Here is a 13597-nt window from a genome sequence, read left to right on the forward strand (position 1 = left end):
TTTTAAGGGAATTACATAGTTCACCAGAATTACACATTGCTTATGCATAGGTTTAACATTTGGCCTGATAACAGTGGTAGAGGAAAGGTCAACATATCCACTTTAACCACTGAGATTCAGCCAGCGGGGTTTAGAACATCCATAGCAAATGTCATGGAAATCCAGACAGTACAGTATTTAAGTGACTTTAAGTAACACAACCTTTTCAAACATATGCCAAAATACTCAAGCGGAATAAACCAAAGGTCATCATGTCATTCTCTGGGAACTATGAATTAACTGTAAAAATGTCAGTAATGTCAGACAAAAAAACAATGGCAAACAAACACAATAAGCCAGACTAAGAAGAGATGAGTTCACATTGTATACAACCAAAAAGACTAAAATAATATCAGCACAGGATTGCAAATTTGAACAAGTAGTTTGGGTTAGGTTAAACTAGAGGAATTTTCATACTCGCTGTGTGAACTAATTTATTTATCAATAACTCAGGTGAAGAAATAAGATATATAACATACCACACTGCACAGTTGGGTGTATCTTTTATTGACTCCTTGCAAAAATGTAGACAAGCAACATACAAACAACAACAACAAGACATCAAGTTTTGTGCTTTCAGTTATCAGTACTCAAAACACAAAAAGCATTTAAAACATGTAACTACATGTAGGTAGATTTTATTTACCCCTTATGAATGCATGGGCTTCATATTGTAAGACAATTGATGAACCCATAGATTATTATCAACAGGTTGTTGATCATTATCTCGTCTCCAGCACCCCGTCTCTGACCCTCCATTTCCAGATGGGGCTGAAGTCTGGAGCGGGAACACAACAAAGCTCCAGACCAGACTCTTGCACTTCCTCATCGTGAGCAATCTGCTGGCCCTGCTGGGTCTCAAGAGTGAAAACTCTCTCTGAGATCTAAAAAAGAAAAACACGTAGGCATTTAAACAAGAGTAAAACCTTGCCCTTTAAAAAAGATACAAACATGAATTTCTTGTAGTGAATAATGAGCTCTTGACAGCGTTAGTTTTTACCTGATCACTGATTCCAGTGGCAATGTGTCCCACCTTCACCCGGCGTGTTTCTCGAATTCGGATACTTCTCCTGCTGAAGTCTCTGATGCAGACATCCACCCCTGAGCCATTGGGATAACAGAGAGATGGACGATGTGAGGGAAACGGTTTCACCCATTACAATTAAAAGTAGTGGCAATGTATTTCATCGCACCTTCAAAACAGCAAGGTGGTGGTAACTGTGTGTGACCCAACAAATCCATACTGAAGACCTGCACATCTGGCTGACTGTTGTAGGAGAAGACACCAGAGCTGAAGTCATCTCCAGGGCTCAGGGACCAGCGACCAGAGTCCTGCGATACATTTAAAGAAAGAGCACCAGCCAAACATGTTAATAAAAAAAATGGAAGAACAGGTGAGAAACACTTTCTTCGAGGAGTATGTTCATATGAAGTTTTGTGTGTGTAATAACGAGATCCTGATGCACTCAGTTGCATGTTGTGGGTTACCTTTTTGTCCCATAGTTCCCAATTTGAATAAGCTTCGTTGCTGAGACAGGACAAGAGTTGCACCTGCATCTCAGCCGACTGAGGCTGAGACAAACTGCTGAGGTAGAAATCTGCAAACAGCAAAACAGTGAGATGAGCTCACACATACACTAGATTGGATACAAGAAAGAGAGGACAGGAGGAAGACTCACCTCTCGCCAACTTACGTAGCTCAAGTTCAGACACAGTAGTTTTGTTGTTGCTCCTCTTGTGGTTTGGCTCAGAAATCAGCGTAAGTGGACAGAGTGGCGAACCTCTCTCCTTCTCTCCTTCACGATCATCATCCAGTTCATCTGTAACAGACTCCTGATGCTCCTCCTCCTCATTGTCAAAGTCAACACTGAGTTGAAGGCAATCAGGAGGTTCGTTAGCAATATAGAGGGGGTTGGTGTAGGGTCCTCTCACTGGGCTGGTGAGTCCTCCAACTGTAGTCACACAAACACATCACATTAGGGCTATAGTACATAGGTATTTTTATTTTTTCTACATGCCATTGTTTTAGAAAATACTTATATAATTAATAATGAATCAGTTGTTTGCTGCATTCATTGAATTGTATATAAATAAAATTACATTAGTGTATCCTTTGTATTTACACCTTCACCATGGGAGAAAAACTCAACAAACTGCTTACCTTCTTTCAAAGCCCTGTCAGTTTTTTCTTTGAGGACAGATGCTGATGTTCTCTTGACTGGATCCTTCTGCAGTCCTGCCTTAATAACCTCAGCTGTGAGAGGACTACAGTCAGGTGGGATCTCCCTCAAAGGAGGAGGCTCATTTGCAATCTGTAACGGACACAAAAAGTGGACTGAGTAACAGACTCAGCGTCCGTGATGACACAGCAAGATGTGATGTCTGTTTTGCCATGCAAGATACCTTCAAGTGAAGTCTACATTTGTAGTATCTTGTCCAGGGTTGACACCCATTGAGCATGTGCAGTAGCATACAGCAGCTGCTCCACACATCTGCTTTGGCTCCGCGGGGTTCCCCTTTAACAATTTCAGGGGCCATGTGGGTCTCGCTGCCCTTCAGATCTATATTGAATTATGTTGGAAAAACAACGGATTAACACATTTAAGTGGATAGAATAGACTTGACTGAATTTCTAATTTAAACAGAACACAATATTTACCATTAGACCCATTGAGACTCTGTCCCTGATTGTCGAGTCTCTCTGCATGTCCAAAGTCACACAGGAATGTGTCTCTACCGTCCTCCGACAGCAACACGTTGTCAGCTGTGGGAAACAATGTGGGACAAAATGATCCACTGTGTTGCTCTGCAGACTATGCACCTTTACTCTGTTGTCTTTAAATGGGCTCCATAAATAAAATGACTCATCAACACACTGCTCAGAGCTCTCAGTGGCATCTGGTTGACTGTTGTGAGTGAACAACAATAGAAACAAGACAGCTGCAAAGACTTAAGACAGCTTGCAGACAAAGGAGCTAAAGTAAGAGCAATTTGATGTCACTGAAAGATGGTGCTATATAAAACACTGAATGTGGAAACATTCTTTACTGTCTTGTTTTCCTATGGCACTGCAGACACCAGGTGGCGCCTGAGCTCCAACAGAACAACCATGCTTCTTTTTTGCCTGATGGTCAGATTTTTCTTTGACTGTTGTTCCGCCATTGTGGTTCCCTTTTTGTTTTTCTTTTTCCATCTCATTTATACTTTTCACCACTTTATTTTTATTCCCTGCCTTCTCTCTGCTGCCCTTGTACTTTTTCTCTTGTTGTTCTCTCAAACTACTTCCTGTTTCTCTGCACCCCCCCCCTTCTTCTTTTGCCCATTTCAAACTCCACTTTTTTTCTTGCTCGTCCGATTCTGTGCGCATGCGCCGTCTCTAAAGAGGAGCGGTGAGTCACGCTGTGGGAAATTCCCAGCTAGTTCATTTTCTCTCTCTGTGGTAGTCTGGTTTCACAACACAGGTGCTGAAGATCAAATCTAGGCTGTGTGACACTTGTGTTCCACACAACAGCTGCACAAAGACACAAAATCTTCTGATGAGAACTAGCTAGAAATCTGATTTTCTCTGCATGTTTTGTCTTCACAAAGTGCAGCAAGTAAAAGTCAAGCTAACACATTTTGGTTTACTTAGTTTTTTTTGCTTAAAATTGAACTTCAAAGTGTTAACTGGCCAGAGACTCATGTCTGTATTTTGGTGTTATCTCAATTTGACTATACTAGGGATGGAAAAGAGGGATGTTACTGGATGTTTATGAAAACAAAATGCCCATATAGTATACCTTTAATATCTAGGTGTACCACTTTTTTCTTCACCAAGTACTCCAGTGCCGTTAGGACTTGAGAGTGGTAATGGAGGCCTAAATCCTCTGGCAGTCGGCCACGCTCAGTTATTAACTGTCCGAGAGAGCCTGGAATAACAAGTAAAGTTAGAGGAGAACAAAGACTATGTTTTTAATCTTGACAAAGCATCTTATTCAGCTACCATGAAGTGGCGCTGAAGAAGCATTTGAGGCAGATGTCGAAAAAAGCGTGAGGCATGTTATTGTGTCTATTGGGCAAGCAGGCCCCATCACAGATGTTTGGTTTAATTTGGCTTCGAGGATGCTCAACAGCTTTTTTCCAGCATCCCAGAACCACCCACTTCCATATTTCAACATAAATCACATCCAAATTGTGTGTGCCTGTATGTAAAATCAAAGAAATGTTTACCGGATTTGTGCTCCATGAAGAGGAAAACATTTGTCCCCTCTCTGACCACTCCAAAGAGCTCCACCACACGAGGAGATCTGAGGGCACTCCACGCACCCACCTCCTCACTGCTGAACCTCTTCAGGGCGATCTGAACAATGGATCAAATGAATAAATCTCAGATGCTTTGCAACAAGTCAATGGAAAGTTTAAAGAGGAAGATATAAGATATGTTTTGTGGTACCTTTTTGACGGCAAATTTGAATTTTGTGTTGACATCTTGAGCACTGTGAACTTCGCCATAGGAACCTTCTTTGACAAAATCTGAATAGACAAACTCCCTCCCTTCCTTGTACTCAGAGTCCACAGGTTGGATTTTCTACAAGAAAAGAGTGAATCAAGTAAGTTTGGTTTAGCAGGATTTTAACACACTTATGAGACATGATGTAGACTGAAATAAAGCTAAATTACATCATTGTAAAAGATGATTCCCTCGTTGCTGACAGAATCTCCTAGTAAGAACTCATCTTCTTCTTCTCTCATGTCCCTCTCCACATCTTTGAAAAAGGGCCCTGCATAGCAAGAATCACCCTGGCTGACACTGCCTCTGAGGCCAGCAAGGGCCAGCGAGCAGTCTCCCAAACTGCTGAGGGAGTCTGAGTTACTGTCCTGTTCAAAGGACTGCAGTGGGCCACAGATATTGTCCCCCCAGTTGATGAAAGAGCAATTGTAGCCCGTGTTGTAAATCTTTCCACTGTAAAGAGGAAGCCCTTGGTCCTCCTCCTCTGAATTTTCAATGCTGCTACAGTCAGAAGCACCAATGCTGCTTCTCCTTTCAAGAGACGACTGCACCTACAGGAGACAAACAAAACACACAGTTGATCAAACTATGTAGTGTTTAACTTCTCATGTAAATTTGTTCAGGACACTTTGTCACTGATCCACAAAACAGAAACAGGCTAATATTTGTATAGGACTGTCAAGAGGTTGAGCCTGCGTCTGTTTAAATTTATCTTTGAATGTTTCATAAGGTTGGATGTACTTTTCCTTTCAATTTTCAATAATTTTTTGAATTTCTCAATGGGATGTGAAGAAAAACCAGAATTCTCACCAAAGAAGTTCCACTCTCCTGTTCGGGGACTCCAGAAGGCATTCGATGTCTGTGTCGGTGATTGTCCTTCTTCTTCTTCTTCCCATGACGCTTCTGTCTCCTTCTGTTCTTGTTTCTGGGTTTGAGCTGTGCTGATGAGCTGTTTGGCTCCTGGACAAAGGCTGATGTTGGGCACGCAATGTTGTTGTGCTCTGAGGAAAGACTGATGCAAAAAAGAAAAAAGAAAAGACAATTACACCATTAATCCCACACAAGAGCATTAAATGATTAATATGATCCAGATAAATTAATATGAAGTGTGAAAAATAGGCAAATTCAAGGTAACGCCGTACCTGCTGGTGAAGCAGTTGGAGGAGGGAACGAAGGAGGATCGTTCAAGATAAGAGGGACTAAACTCCTGGGATTCCTGGGTTTCACCTAATGAGAGGACAAGGTTAATGTTAAATTCTGTCCAGGCACAATTATTTGATGTATCATATTATTCAAAAGAGAAGCAAATATATTTACATTCTGCCTGAGCAATGATAGTTGAGGTCTTCAATGGCATTTCATCTACTTGTTCTGCAGTTCCACGTGTCCAGGCTTTATTTAGTAATGGATTTAAATGTGGGTATCCCATTTTGCTGTCCTTCCCCTCCTCCTCTTCCTCCTCCGTCCCCTGGTCAGCAGCTGAGCAGGGTGGGTATGACCCCTTTAAGTCAGTCTTGGGCGACCCAGAGAAGGGTGCTGTTGAGTTGAAAAGCCTCATCTGTCTCACCGCCATTTCATCAGCTGGATCTGGAAACAGAATATAACGAACATCTGATAAGTCAAGGGCTTTTGCCATAATTGGTTCCTAAATTCAGATTATATCTTTGACTTAAATAACCACATTATTACCGAATAAAACCTAAATTATATAATAACTGACCAAATATTGGGAAACTCTCAATGCTACTGTCTCTCTGACACAGAGCCAATCACATATATTAGTATAATAACGGAGTTGACTGAGAGTGCATTGAGACTGAAAATCATTTTATAATAAGAGCTGCAACCACTGGGCCAGCAAACAATCTGAAATTGTTTCTTGACTGATATTCTCAGATATCTCCTGCTTGTCTGCTTTACAAATTGAACTTGTTACATCAGATGGCCATTTGACACAAAACAGCTATACGGCGTGTCTATACAGTAAATCACATGGTGCCTGCTCTATTCTCATCAATGAGTGACTTACAAACGCTGTGAAGTTTGTGAACCCTGTTTTCCCATAATGAAACACAGGAATTTTATCTGTCTGCTAATGTGAATGTTAAGGTGCCTTACAGTGGCAGAATGACAACCATGACAACAGATTTTAATTAGTTTGCTTGAGGCATGAGACTAATACCACAAAGCACAAGGTCCTTCCTCTTGATATGCATGTATATATCAATGACACTTTTGTTCTGTGGTTAGGTTATTAATTAGCATATTTATAGCTTGGAACAAAGTTACAAAGTTTATGGCAAGGTTTAGCATATTTTCACTGCACGGTGTCAGATCAGGACAGTGATCACGTAATTATCAAAAGTGAAACTTTGAAGGGTTGTGGTTGACAGAAAAGGCAGGAAATTCAACCCTGGCCTTGTTTTGACAGTTGCAACCGTATTATGCGCAACTACTTTTTTTTTAAGTCAGAGGAAGTGAACAACAGCGCATTAGGCATGGCCAGGCTGAATTTCCAATAAAGGTCTGCATTATTGCATTCCTTCAGGCTTGGAGGTAATAATCAGGAAAACGGGAATCAATGTAAAATCAACACGCATTGCTTTCCTAGCAGCACTGGTTCAAATCACTGAGTATATGAAGGATTGAAAACAGTTACAGCGTGTTGCATCAGTGACATTTGACTTGATCTTAGCATCTTCCTGTCACTCACCTTTAGGCTCTAGACATTAACATAAAGGAGATCATACAGGAATAAATCTGGACATCCTAACCAAAGCCATTTTTTGGCTGCCAAAGGAAAAAAAAACAGCTCAGAAATTCTTGCCTATTCTCTCTTAACAGTACTAAAACAAGTAATCATAATCAAGCTGTTTTAAAAAGGGAATTAAAGCTGATTAAGTCTAATGATGTCATTACCTTGTGTGCCGACTTCATGCACTGCAACATTATCTAGAATGAAGCAATTTGACTGTCACTTCCTTCTTAAGACGTTGCACCGGTACTATGAAAGCACAACACCACACCCGAGTGAATTTACGTGGAAAGGAAATAGAGAGGCTCCCTCTGCAATAAACAAAACCACAAAAACAACTCTTTGTATGTATGAGGCAGAGGGATGTGTAGACATACCAAGAGATGCCAGTCTGATCTGCTTTCCTCCCTTCTGCCCTTAATAACCTGTCATCTACATTAGTAGGACCTGGTGCGGTGTTCATTTGCCTCGTCCTTCATGGTCTGATTCTTAGCAACGTATCAGCTCGCAAGCCCTGTTACACTGCTTGCTTCTCTGCCTGATGCTGGCTGTGCGCCAACCGGGGGAGGAGCTGGCTGACAATGACTTATGGGAAATGCATCTCCACTTCCCCATATTCCCCCCTCCCTCTGCTCCCTCCAACAGGGCTGGCTTTCTTGCTCTTCCCTCTTCACAAGATTAAAGGATAACATGTTTGGTTGCGCTTTTGAAGATCAGTGTAAGCTGTGGACAGTGAGAAAATCAGAATGTCAGCTCTCGGCAGCCCACGCCTATCAAGATATTCTCAGGTTTTACGCTAAGTAATGATGGAAGTGTTTAGAGAACACGATCAAAGTCAAATTAAAAGCAGAATGTATCTGCGCATATTGTTAAGAGACACTTCATGTAATTTGGTTTAAGATTTTATCTTCTGCACAAACTCATAACACCAAAGGAATATGTCATGCTATTAAAACTCATTAACAAGAAAACTGTATTGTTGTTGCTGACAACAAACTACCCATTCTCACTTTCAAATGAGACAATCTGATATCTGATATTATCAGGTTCATCTGATGGAAAATATTTGCCACCGGGAGAATGTGGAGCGAGTGTACGCACTGTCACTTCAAATGTGAGACGTCCTCTGTATCTATGTGAGAATCTCTTATGCTTTTCTTTTCATTAGCAAAACAACTTACGCATATAAAAACCACTGGAGAGTACAGGAAACTCAGAAAACCACTTGAGAGGCTCTGCAACAAGCCATGAGTGAAAAACTAAGTGCAAGTTACTCACTGGTTCTTTACAATGTTATTGTCATGGCAACTATACCGTAGACTGTGGGCTCTCTCATTTAGGTTAGGTGTTAGTTAGTTGTACGGCTTTGTTAGCCACCAACTGATACAAACATTTTTTTAAGAAACAATTCTTTAAACTCCATGTTTCTTATTCCCAACAGTAGTGATGCATCTTGAATCAACTGTATAACATGATACGTATTGATAGCCGCTCAGCCAAACACAATCTAGCAGTATTTTCGACAGTATATAGTGAGACTAATGGAGTTAAAGATATAACATACAATTAATCTTATTAACAATTGACCTCCTTTTATCTATACTTAAAGCTATTCGTTAATTTATCAATAGATACATCTGAAAATGATTTATTATATAAATGGTTAAAGTCCTCCTGGGCCAAAAAAAAAAAAAAAAAAAAACTTTTTATGCCTATTTAATGTGAATATTTCCTTGTTTGATAATATGCTGACATTCTATGCATCTATTGATAGCTGAGTAAATAATTGGGAGATAAATCAATAATAATCGTTAACCCAGACTTAGTCAAAAAGCCAAAACCCAAAAACTTCCAACTGACAGTGACGAAAAACGCAGAAAGGTAGCAATGTGTCACATTGGAGATCGGACTGTAACCAATGAAAGTTTAGCATTTATGAGGGCAAAAAAAAAAAAAAAAAAAATCAGACAAAGAATGAATCATCAAACAGCAATTACTTCTCTCACAGTCGAAAAACATTTCACTTCACTATTGCCTTCACATCTGCAAATAAGCTGAACCAACACCTGTCTGTCACTGTCCACAAAAACTGTACCACCAAGGGCTGTAACATAATTTACCTGCAGCTCAGAGGATACACACAATTGCCTGAAGCCATAAATACGCTGAGGCACAATTATAATCTAGTTTTGAAAAGAAATCCTGAACGTAGGCTACAGAGAGTGGGTGGCCATACCAAGCCAACTTCTGCTGTACACCCACACAGATTAATGAAATTCCAAAGCTTTTAGTAAGGACAGAGAAGAGGGACTCAACCTGAAGTTGGCCACAGAATACATACAGCCAAGCATTCCTGGAGGGAAACGCCAGCTGCTTCTCACGAAAACATCCTCCACCAGATATGTTCAGGGCATTAAGGAGCCATGCACACTTTGCGTTCCATAGAAAGATCAGAGGGCATCATACATGATTTAGTCACATCTTTCTGTGAAACTTCTCTTTTCCTCTTTACTTTTTACCACAATGAAGAAGTGGACTTTGTTTCAGTAAAAGAAAAAATCTGAATCCGTGGGATATTATCCATCAATGCTTTGTGTGTTCTTTCCAAAGATGACCTTAAAAATGATCACATTCAGTGAAAATTCATCAAAACTGCTCATCTCTTTCAAAATCCCTTTTGTTTTTATCTCAGAAACACATAAACTCTAAATGGACTAAACACGAGTGTGGGGAAGATGGCAATGATTATTTTAAATACTGATTAACACGCCTTTTGATTTCTCCATTATTTGATAAAAAAGTATAAAAAAATAAAAACTAGAAAGTGCCATCAATCTGATGTTCACTTTTAGCTTTGTCCCCAATGAAAAAGCAGCACTTCAAATCTATACATTTGAGTAGCTATTGTTGAGTAGCCAACAAATGCTTTTCTAAAATTAGACTAATATACATTTACAGCAATACATGAAATTGTACACAGGAATTGAAATGAACCTCACCGTTTAATGATTTATATTAAAGTATCATGGCTTACTTGAATTCTGACACTTCTTTTATATGAGTAGGTGCTGTAGCCTAACAAATTTCTGCAGTGAAACTCCTGTATAGTGTGCATAAATTATTAAATACATAGATTGATATGCATAACAACTGGAACAGACATATTTCCCACATTTTTTCCCACCATTCTGCTGTTGAAAAGAGCATAAAACATCTGCACTGCCAAGACCTAAATCAGGGTTTTTGGTTGTAAATGCAGGCCTGTGATTTATATGTACAGTGTGTTTGGGTGTGTGATGAAAAGGCAGCAGTGACGGCTTCCAATGAGGACTGACTGGTGTAGGCTGAACAACTGAATCTGGCACATCTGGTTAACAGCGGCTTTATCATTCAGGTGAGAGCAGACAATGGCACAACACTGAACACATCAATACAAGAAAATATAAAATTAACCTAACAACTGTTTCAATTGAGACTCCTTGGTGAAAGTAAAACAGTCTTACACACACACACACACACACACATATTTCATTGCTATTGCCCAATAATAGATAAGCCTATGTTCTTTCCTCTAAATTAAAACACAGAGATCATGTCACAAAACTTCCTTTATAAGCATTCAACAATTGCTGGTACCAGTGAAGAACAAGGAGTGGAGCTCTGGGGTTGTTTTAATCAGAGACATCTGGCTTCAATAGGCGTATGTGCGGTTAGAAAAAAAAAAAAAAAAAAACAGTTTGGGTAACCTGTTCTGCCAAACTTACAGTAACAGCAGCCCAAAAATGGCCTATCTTTGTTATTTCCCAGCTCACGAAAACAACCACTGAATCCGGTAACAAGTATGTATTTTCTCCGCGATCATACGGCCGATCACAGAAGTGAAATAACGACAATAATAATAATAATGAATAACAATAAAAATATGAACTTCCTTCGGGCCACACTCAGCGCCATTCGACATTCGGCTTCGCACGAAATGTTCCCGCTGCTCGTTCACAGAGCAAAAATAGACGAGAAGAAATGGCTGTCTCGAAATAAAGAAGGGATGACTGAAGTGGGAAAATTAGTTTAGCCGACTTCAGAAATGACTTTTAAGAGTAATTGTACGTGAGTTTTCGTGACTTACCGAGCTCCCGGTCAATAGGCGTCGGCTGAACGCGATCATCAGGTAGGTGCCTCGCTGGAATGGCATACTTCCGGTTACATTTCAAAGTATTGGCTACAGGGAAGACTTCACCTCACATTAATAACACTAAACGGTATGATAAAAGATATATGGGTGGAAGTGAAATTATTTTCATCTGATTGTACTGACGGGTGTTAATAGCTGCTAGAATCTGAGTTTTTTTTTTTGCTAATTGCTCTCGTTTGGTTTTAATTTGAAGCAAAAGACTCGGTACTTCCTGTGTGCGCCCGTTTTTAATCTGACAGCTCCTGAGGATTCAAAGAAGGAAAGCCTTCTAAGCTTGTCCTGTTGGATCGTAGCAATGCTTTTTCTTGTTTTTGCTGTTGTTTTTTCTTTTTTTAATAATAAAGGAATGTGTTTTGATAGGAAATGTGTAACAAAATGTGTGATGAGTGATGTGTTTTTACTTGTTCCAGTGAACAAAAATCAGCCTTTCAGTAGATAGGCAATGTATAATTAACATCATTTTGAATTGAATTGCCTTGCAACTTTCATGTTTGGTTTCTATTACCCTATTTGCGTAGATGTTCTCAGATTTCGCTCGTTATCTTTTCAAATAATGATAATCCAACCATGGTATCAATGAAGTTTTAAAGATTTTATCAAACTTTGCAGTACATCTGAAATGGGTAACCCGCAATGACAAAAACATTCCACGAGATGGAGGCATTAACTACAGCATAAAAACATTGATCACACGCTACTACTTCTCAGATTTACATGAAAATAAAAATAATGTTTATTCTAAAGTAATTAATTCTTAATCCATAAAATAATTGTAATGAGTATGTGTTTCTTTCATACTCAAGATGTCCATATGTTGACAGGCATTCCCCTTCACACTGGTACAATTTCTCAGTTGAGCATTGTGTTTGCTTTTCGAAGGGAATCCAATTATCACCAGCAAGAATTATTGAAAAATGTTCAGATTTGCTTGTTTTAACCAACATCTAATCAAAATAGCATCATAAACCTGACTATCCATCAAAGCTGCCATGTTGTTGAACTGCATTTGCTTTGTTTACCTATCAGTACTGAATAAACAGTGGTTCATTGTTGACTAAATGAATGTGTTTCTTATAAAAACATGAGCTTGTTTTGAATCTCTTGAGCAGCCTTGTCAAAAAATGTCCCGGAAAGTCTGTGTCTTTGCCATTTGCCAACGAGGACATTGATCATCTGGCAATATCCCTTTTTTCGCCTCCAAGTGAAATCCCTGGATATCTGTATGCTGTGACATTTGTGAGAACAGAAGCCATGCTGTTTTAAAGGCAAACCATGGAAGTACTTAAACACAGCAAGCAGAAGAGAATTTTTTTGTGAAATTTTGTGTCAGTGAATTGGATAAACCCTCAGACAAAATTGCCATCTGAATAGAGAACAATTACATTACAAGAACAAGAAGGTGCACTTCATGCTATTTTCTCTAAAATAATGAATGATGCCTTTGTCAGGTCAAGTACTTAATACTATAAGATTTTAACCTTGTCTCGTCTACTGTACTCAATGTGTAGAAATTTTAATGGCTAGTTTCACCTGAATGATGACTGTGTTCTGCTCTGCCAAATTTTCTAAGAAAAGTAACAAAATAATGGCCAGAGTGTAAAATAAATTGATGATGTTGATCAAGCACCAGGTCACATACCAGACCTGTAAAATGTGTTCATTGATACATTAGTTAATTTTGAGTTAAATGCTTTGTAAATGCATAATATTCTGTCAAATAAGCAGCAAATGTACTGTAACTGAGTGTTTCTCGTGATAAAAGAATGGATTTCATTTGTCATACAACTACAGAACCAATCCCAACAGTTTACAAGGACAGGGGGTGAGCAAAAACCTTTTAAGTATAGAGAGGGTGTGTTTGCAGTAGTGCAACCATTAACACAGGCCATTCACTGCTAGTTAAGCTAAAATCAACCTACATAACCAGTTAAAGATGCTAAATGCTGATGTCTGCGATTTGGGCTCCAAACCATGTGTGTGACTCAGACATGTGTGGCTAGGTGTCTCTAGAGACTCCACTGACCATTTTGATACACACTATTTGACAAACGTTGTCTAACTAATGCAAGCGGGAATTGTAGTTAAGTCAATAATATGTGGTTTAACCCACTTTTCTATCTAA

At 39.4% G+C, this 13597-nt stretch overlaps 1 protein-coding gene across 5 annotated transcripts; it reads right to left on the reverse strand.

Annotated features, from left to right (window-relative positions):
• Positions 1-523: 523 nt before the first annotated feature.
• Positions 524-11457, reverse strand: map3k14a (mitogen-activated protein kinase kinase kinase 14a). 5 transcript variants are annotated; one of them, XM_029508445.1, is made up of 17 exons: positions 7661-7797; positions 7448-7532; positions 5846-6115; positions 5671-5755; positions 5339-5540; positions 4699-5079; positions 4472-4606; positions 4249-4378; positions 3819-3947; positions 2699-2803; positions 2443-2600; positions 2201-2351; positions 1719-1991; positions 1528-1637; positions 1233-1371; positions 1040-1140; positions 524-923 (listed from the first exon to the last, which is right to left on the reverse strand). In XM_029508445.1, the coding sequence occupies exons 3-17, from the start codon at positions 6099-6101 to the stop codon at positions 762-764; spliced, it is 2517 nt and encodes an 838-aa protein (XP_029364305.1). In that variant the 5' UTR covers positions 6102-6115; positions 7448-7532; positions 7661-7797; the 3' UTR covers positions 524-761. The 5 variants fall into 5 exon arrangements, with proteins under 5 accessions (XP_029364305.1, XP_029364306.1, XP_029364303.1 ...); XM_029508446.1 differs by lacking the exons at positions 7448-7532; positions 7661-7797 and adding an exon at positions 11410-11457; XM_029508443.1 differs by lacking the exons at positions 7448-7532; positions 7661-7797 and adding an exon at positions 9625-9649 and having other exon boundaries at positions 1734-1991.
• Positions 11458-13597: the final 2140 nt, after the last annotated feature.

This window comes from Echeneis naucrates, chromosome 8 (genome assembly GCF_900963305.1).
Source record: "Echeneis naucrates chromosome 8, fEcheNa1.1, whole genome shotgun sequence".
NCBI classification, from domain to species: Eukaryota; Metazoa; Chordata; class Actinopteri; order Carangiformes; family Echeneidae; genus Echeneis; species Echeneis naucrates.

What these genes read in the sequence shown, in the direction of transcription:
- map3k14a (XM_029508442.1), bottom strand. An exon ending in TCCAACTGCTTCACCAGCAG is followed by an intron (nt 5,541 to 5,670) that starts GTACGGCGTTAC and finishes TTTTTGCATCAG; the next exon opens with TCTTTCCTCAGAGCACAACA. An exon ending in TGACAGGGCTTTGAAAGAAG is followed by an intron (nt 1,992 to 2,200) that starts GTAAGCAGTTTG and finishes GTGTGACTACAG; the next exon opens with TTGGAGGACTCACCAGCCCA.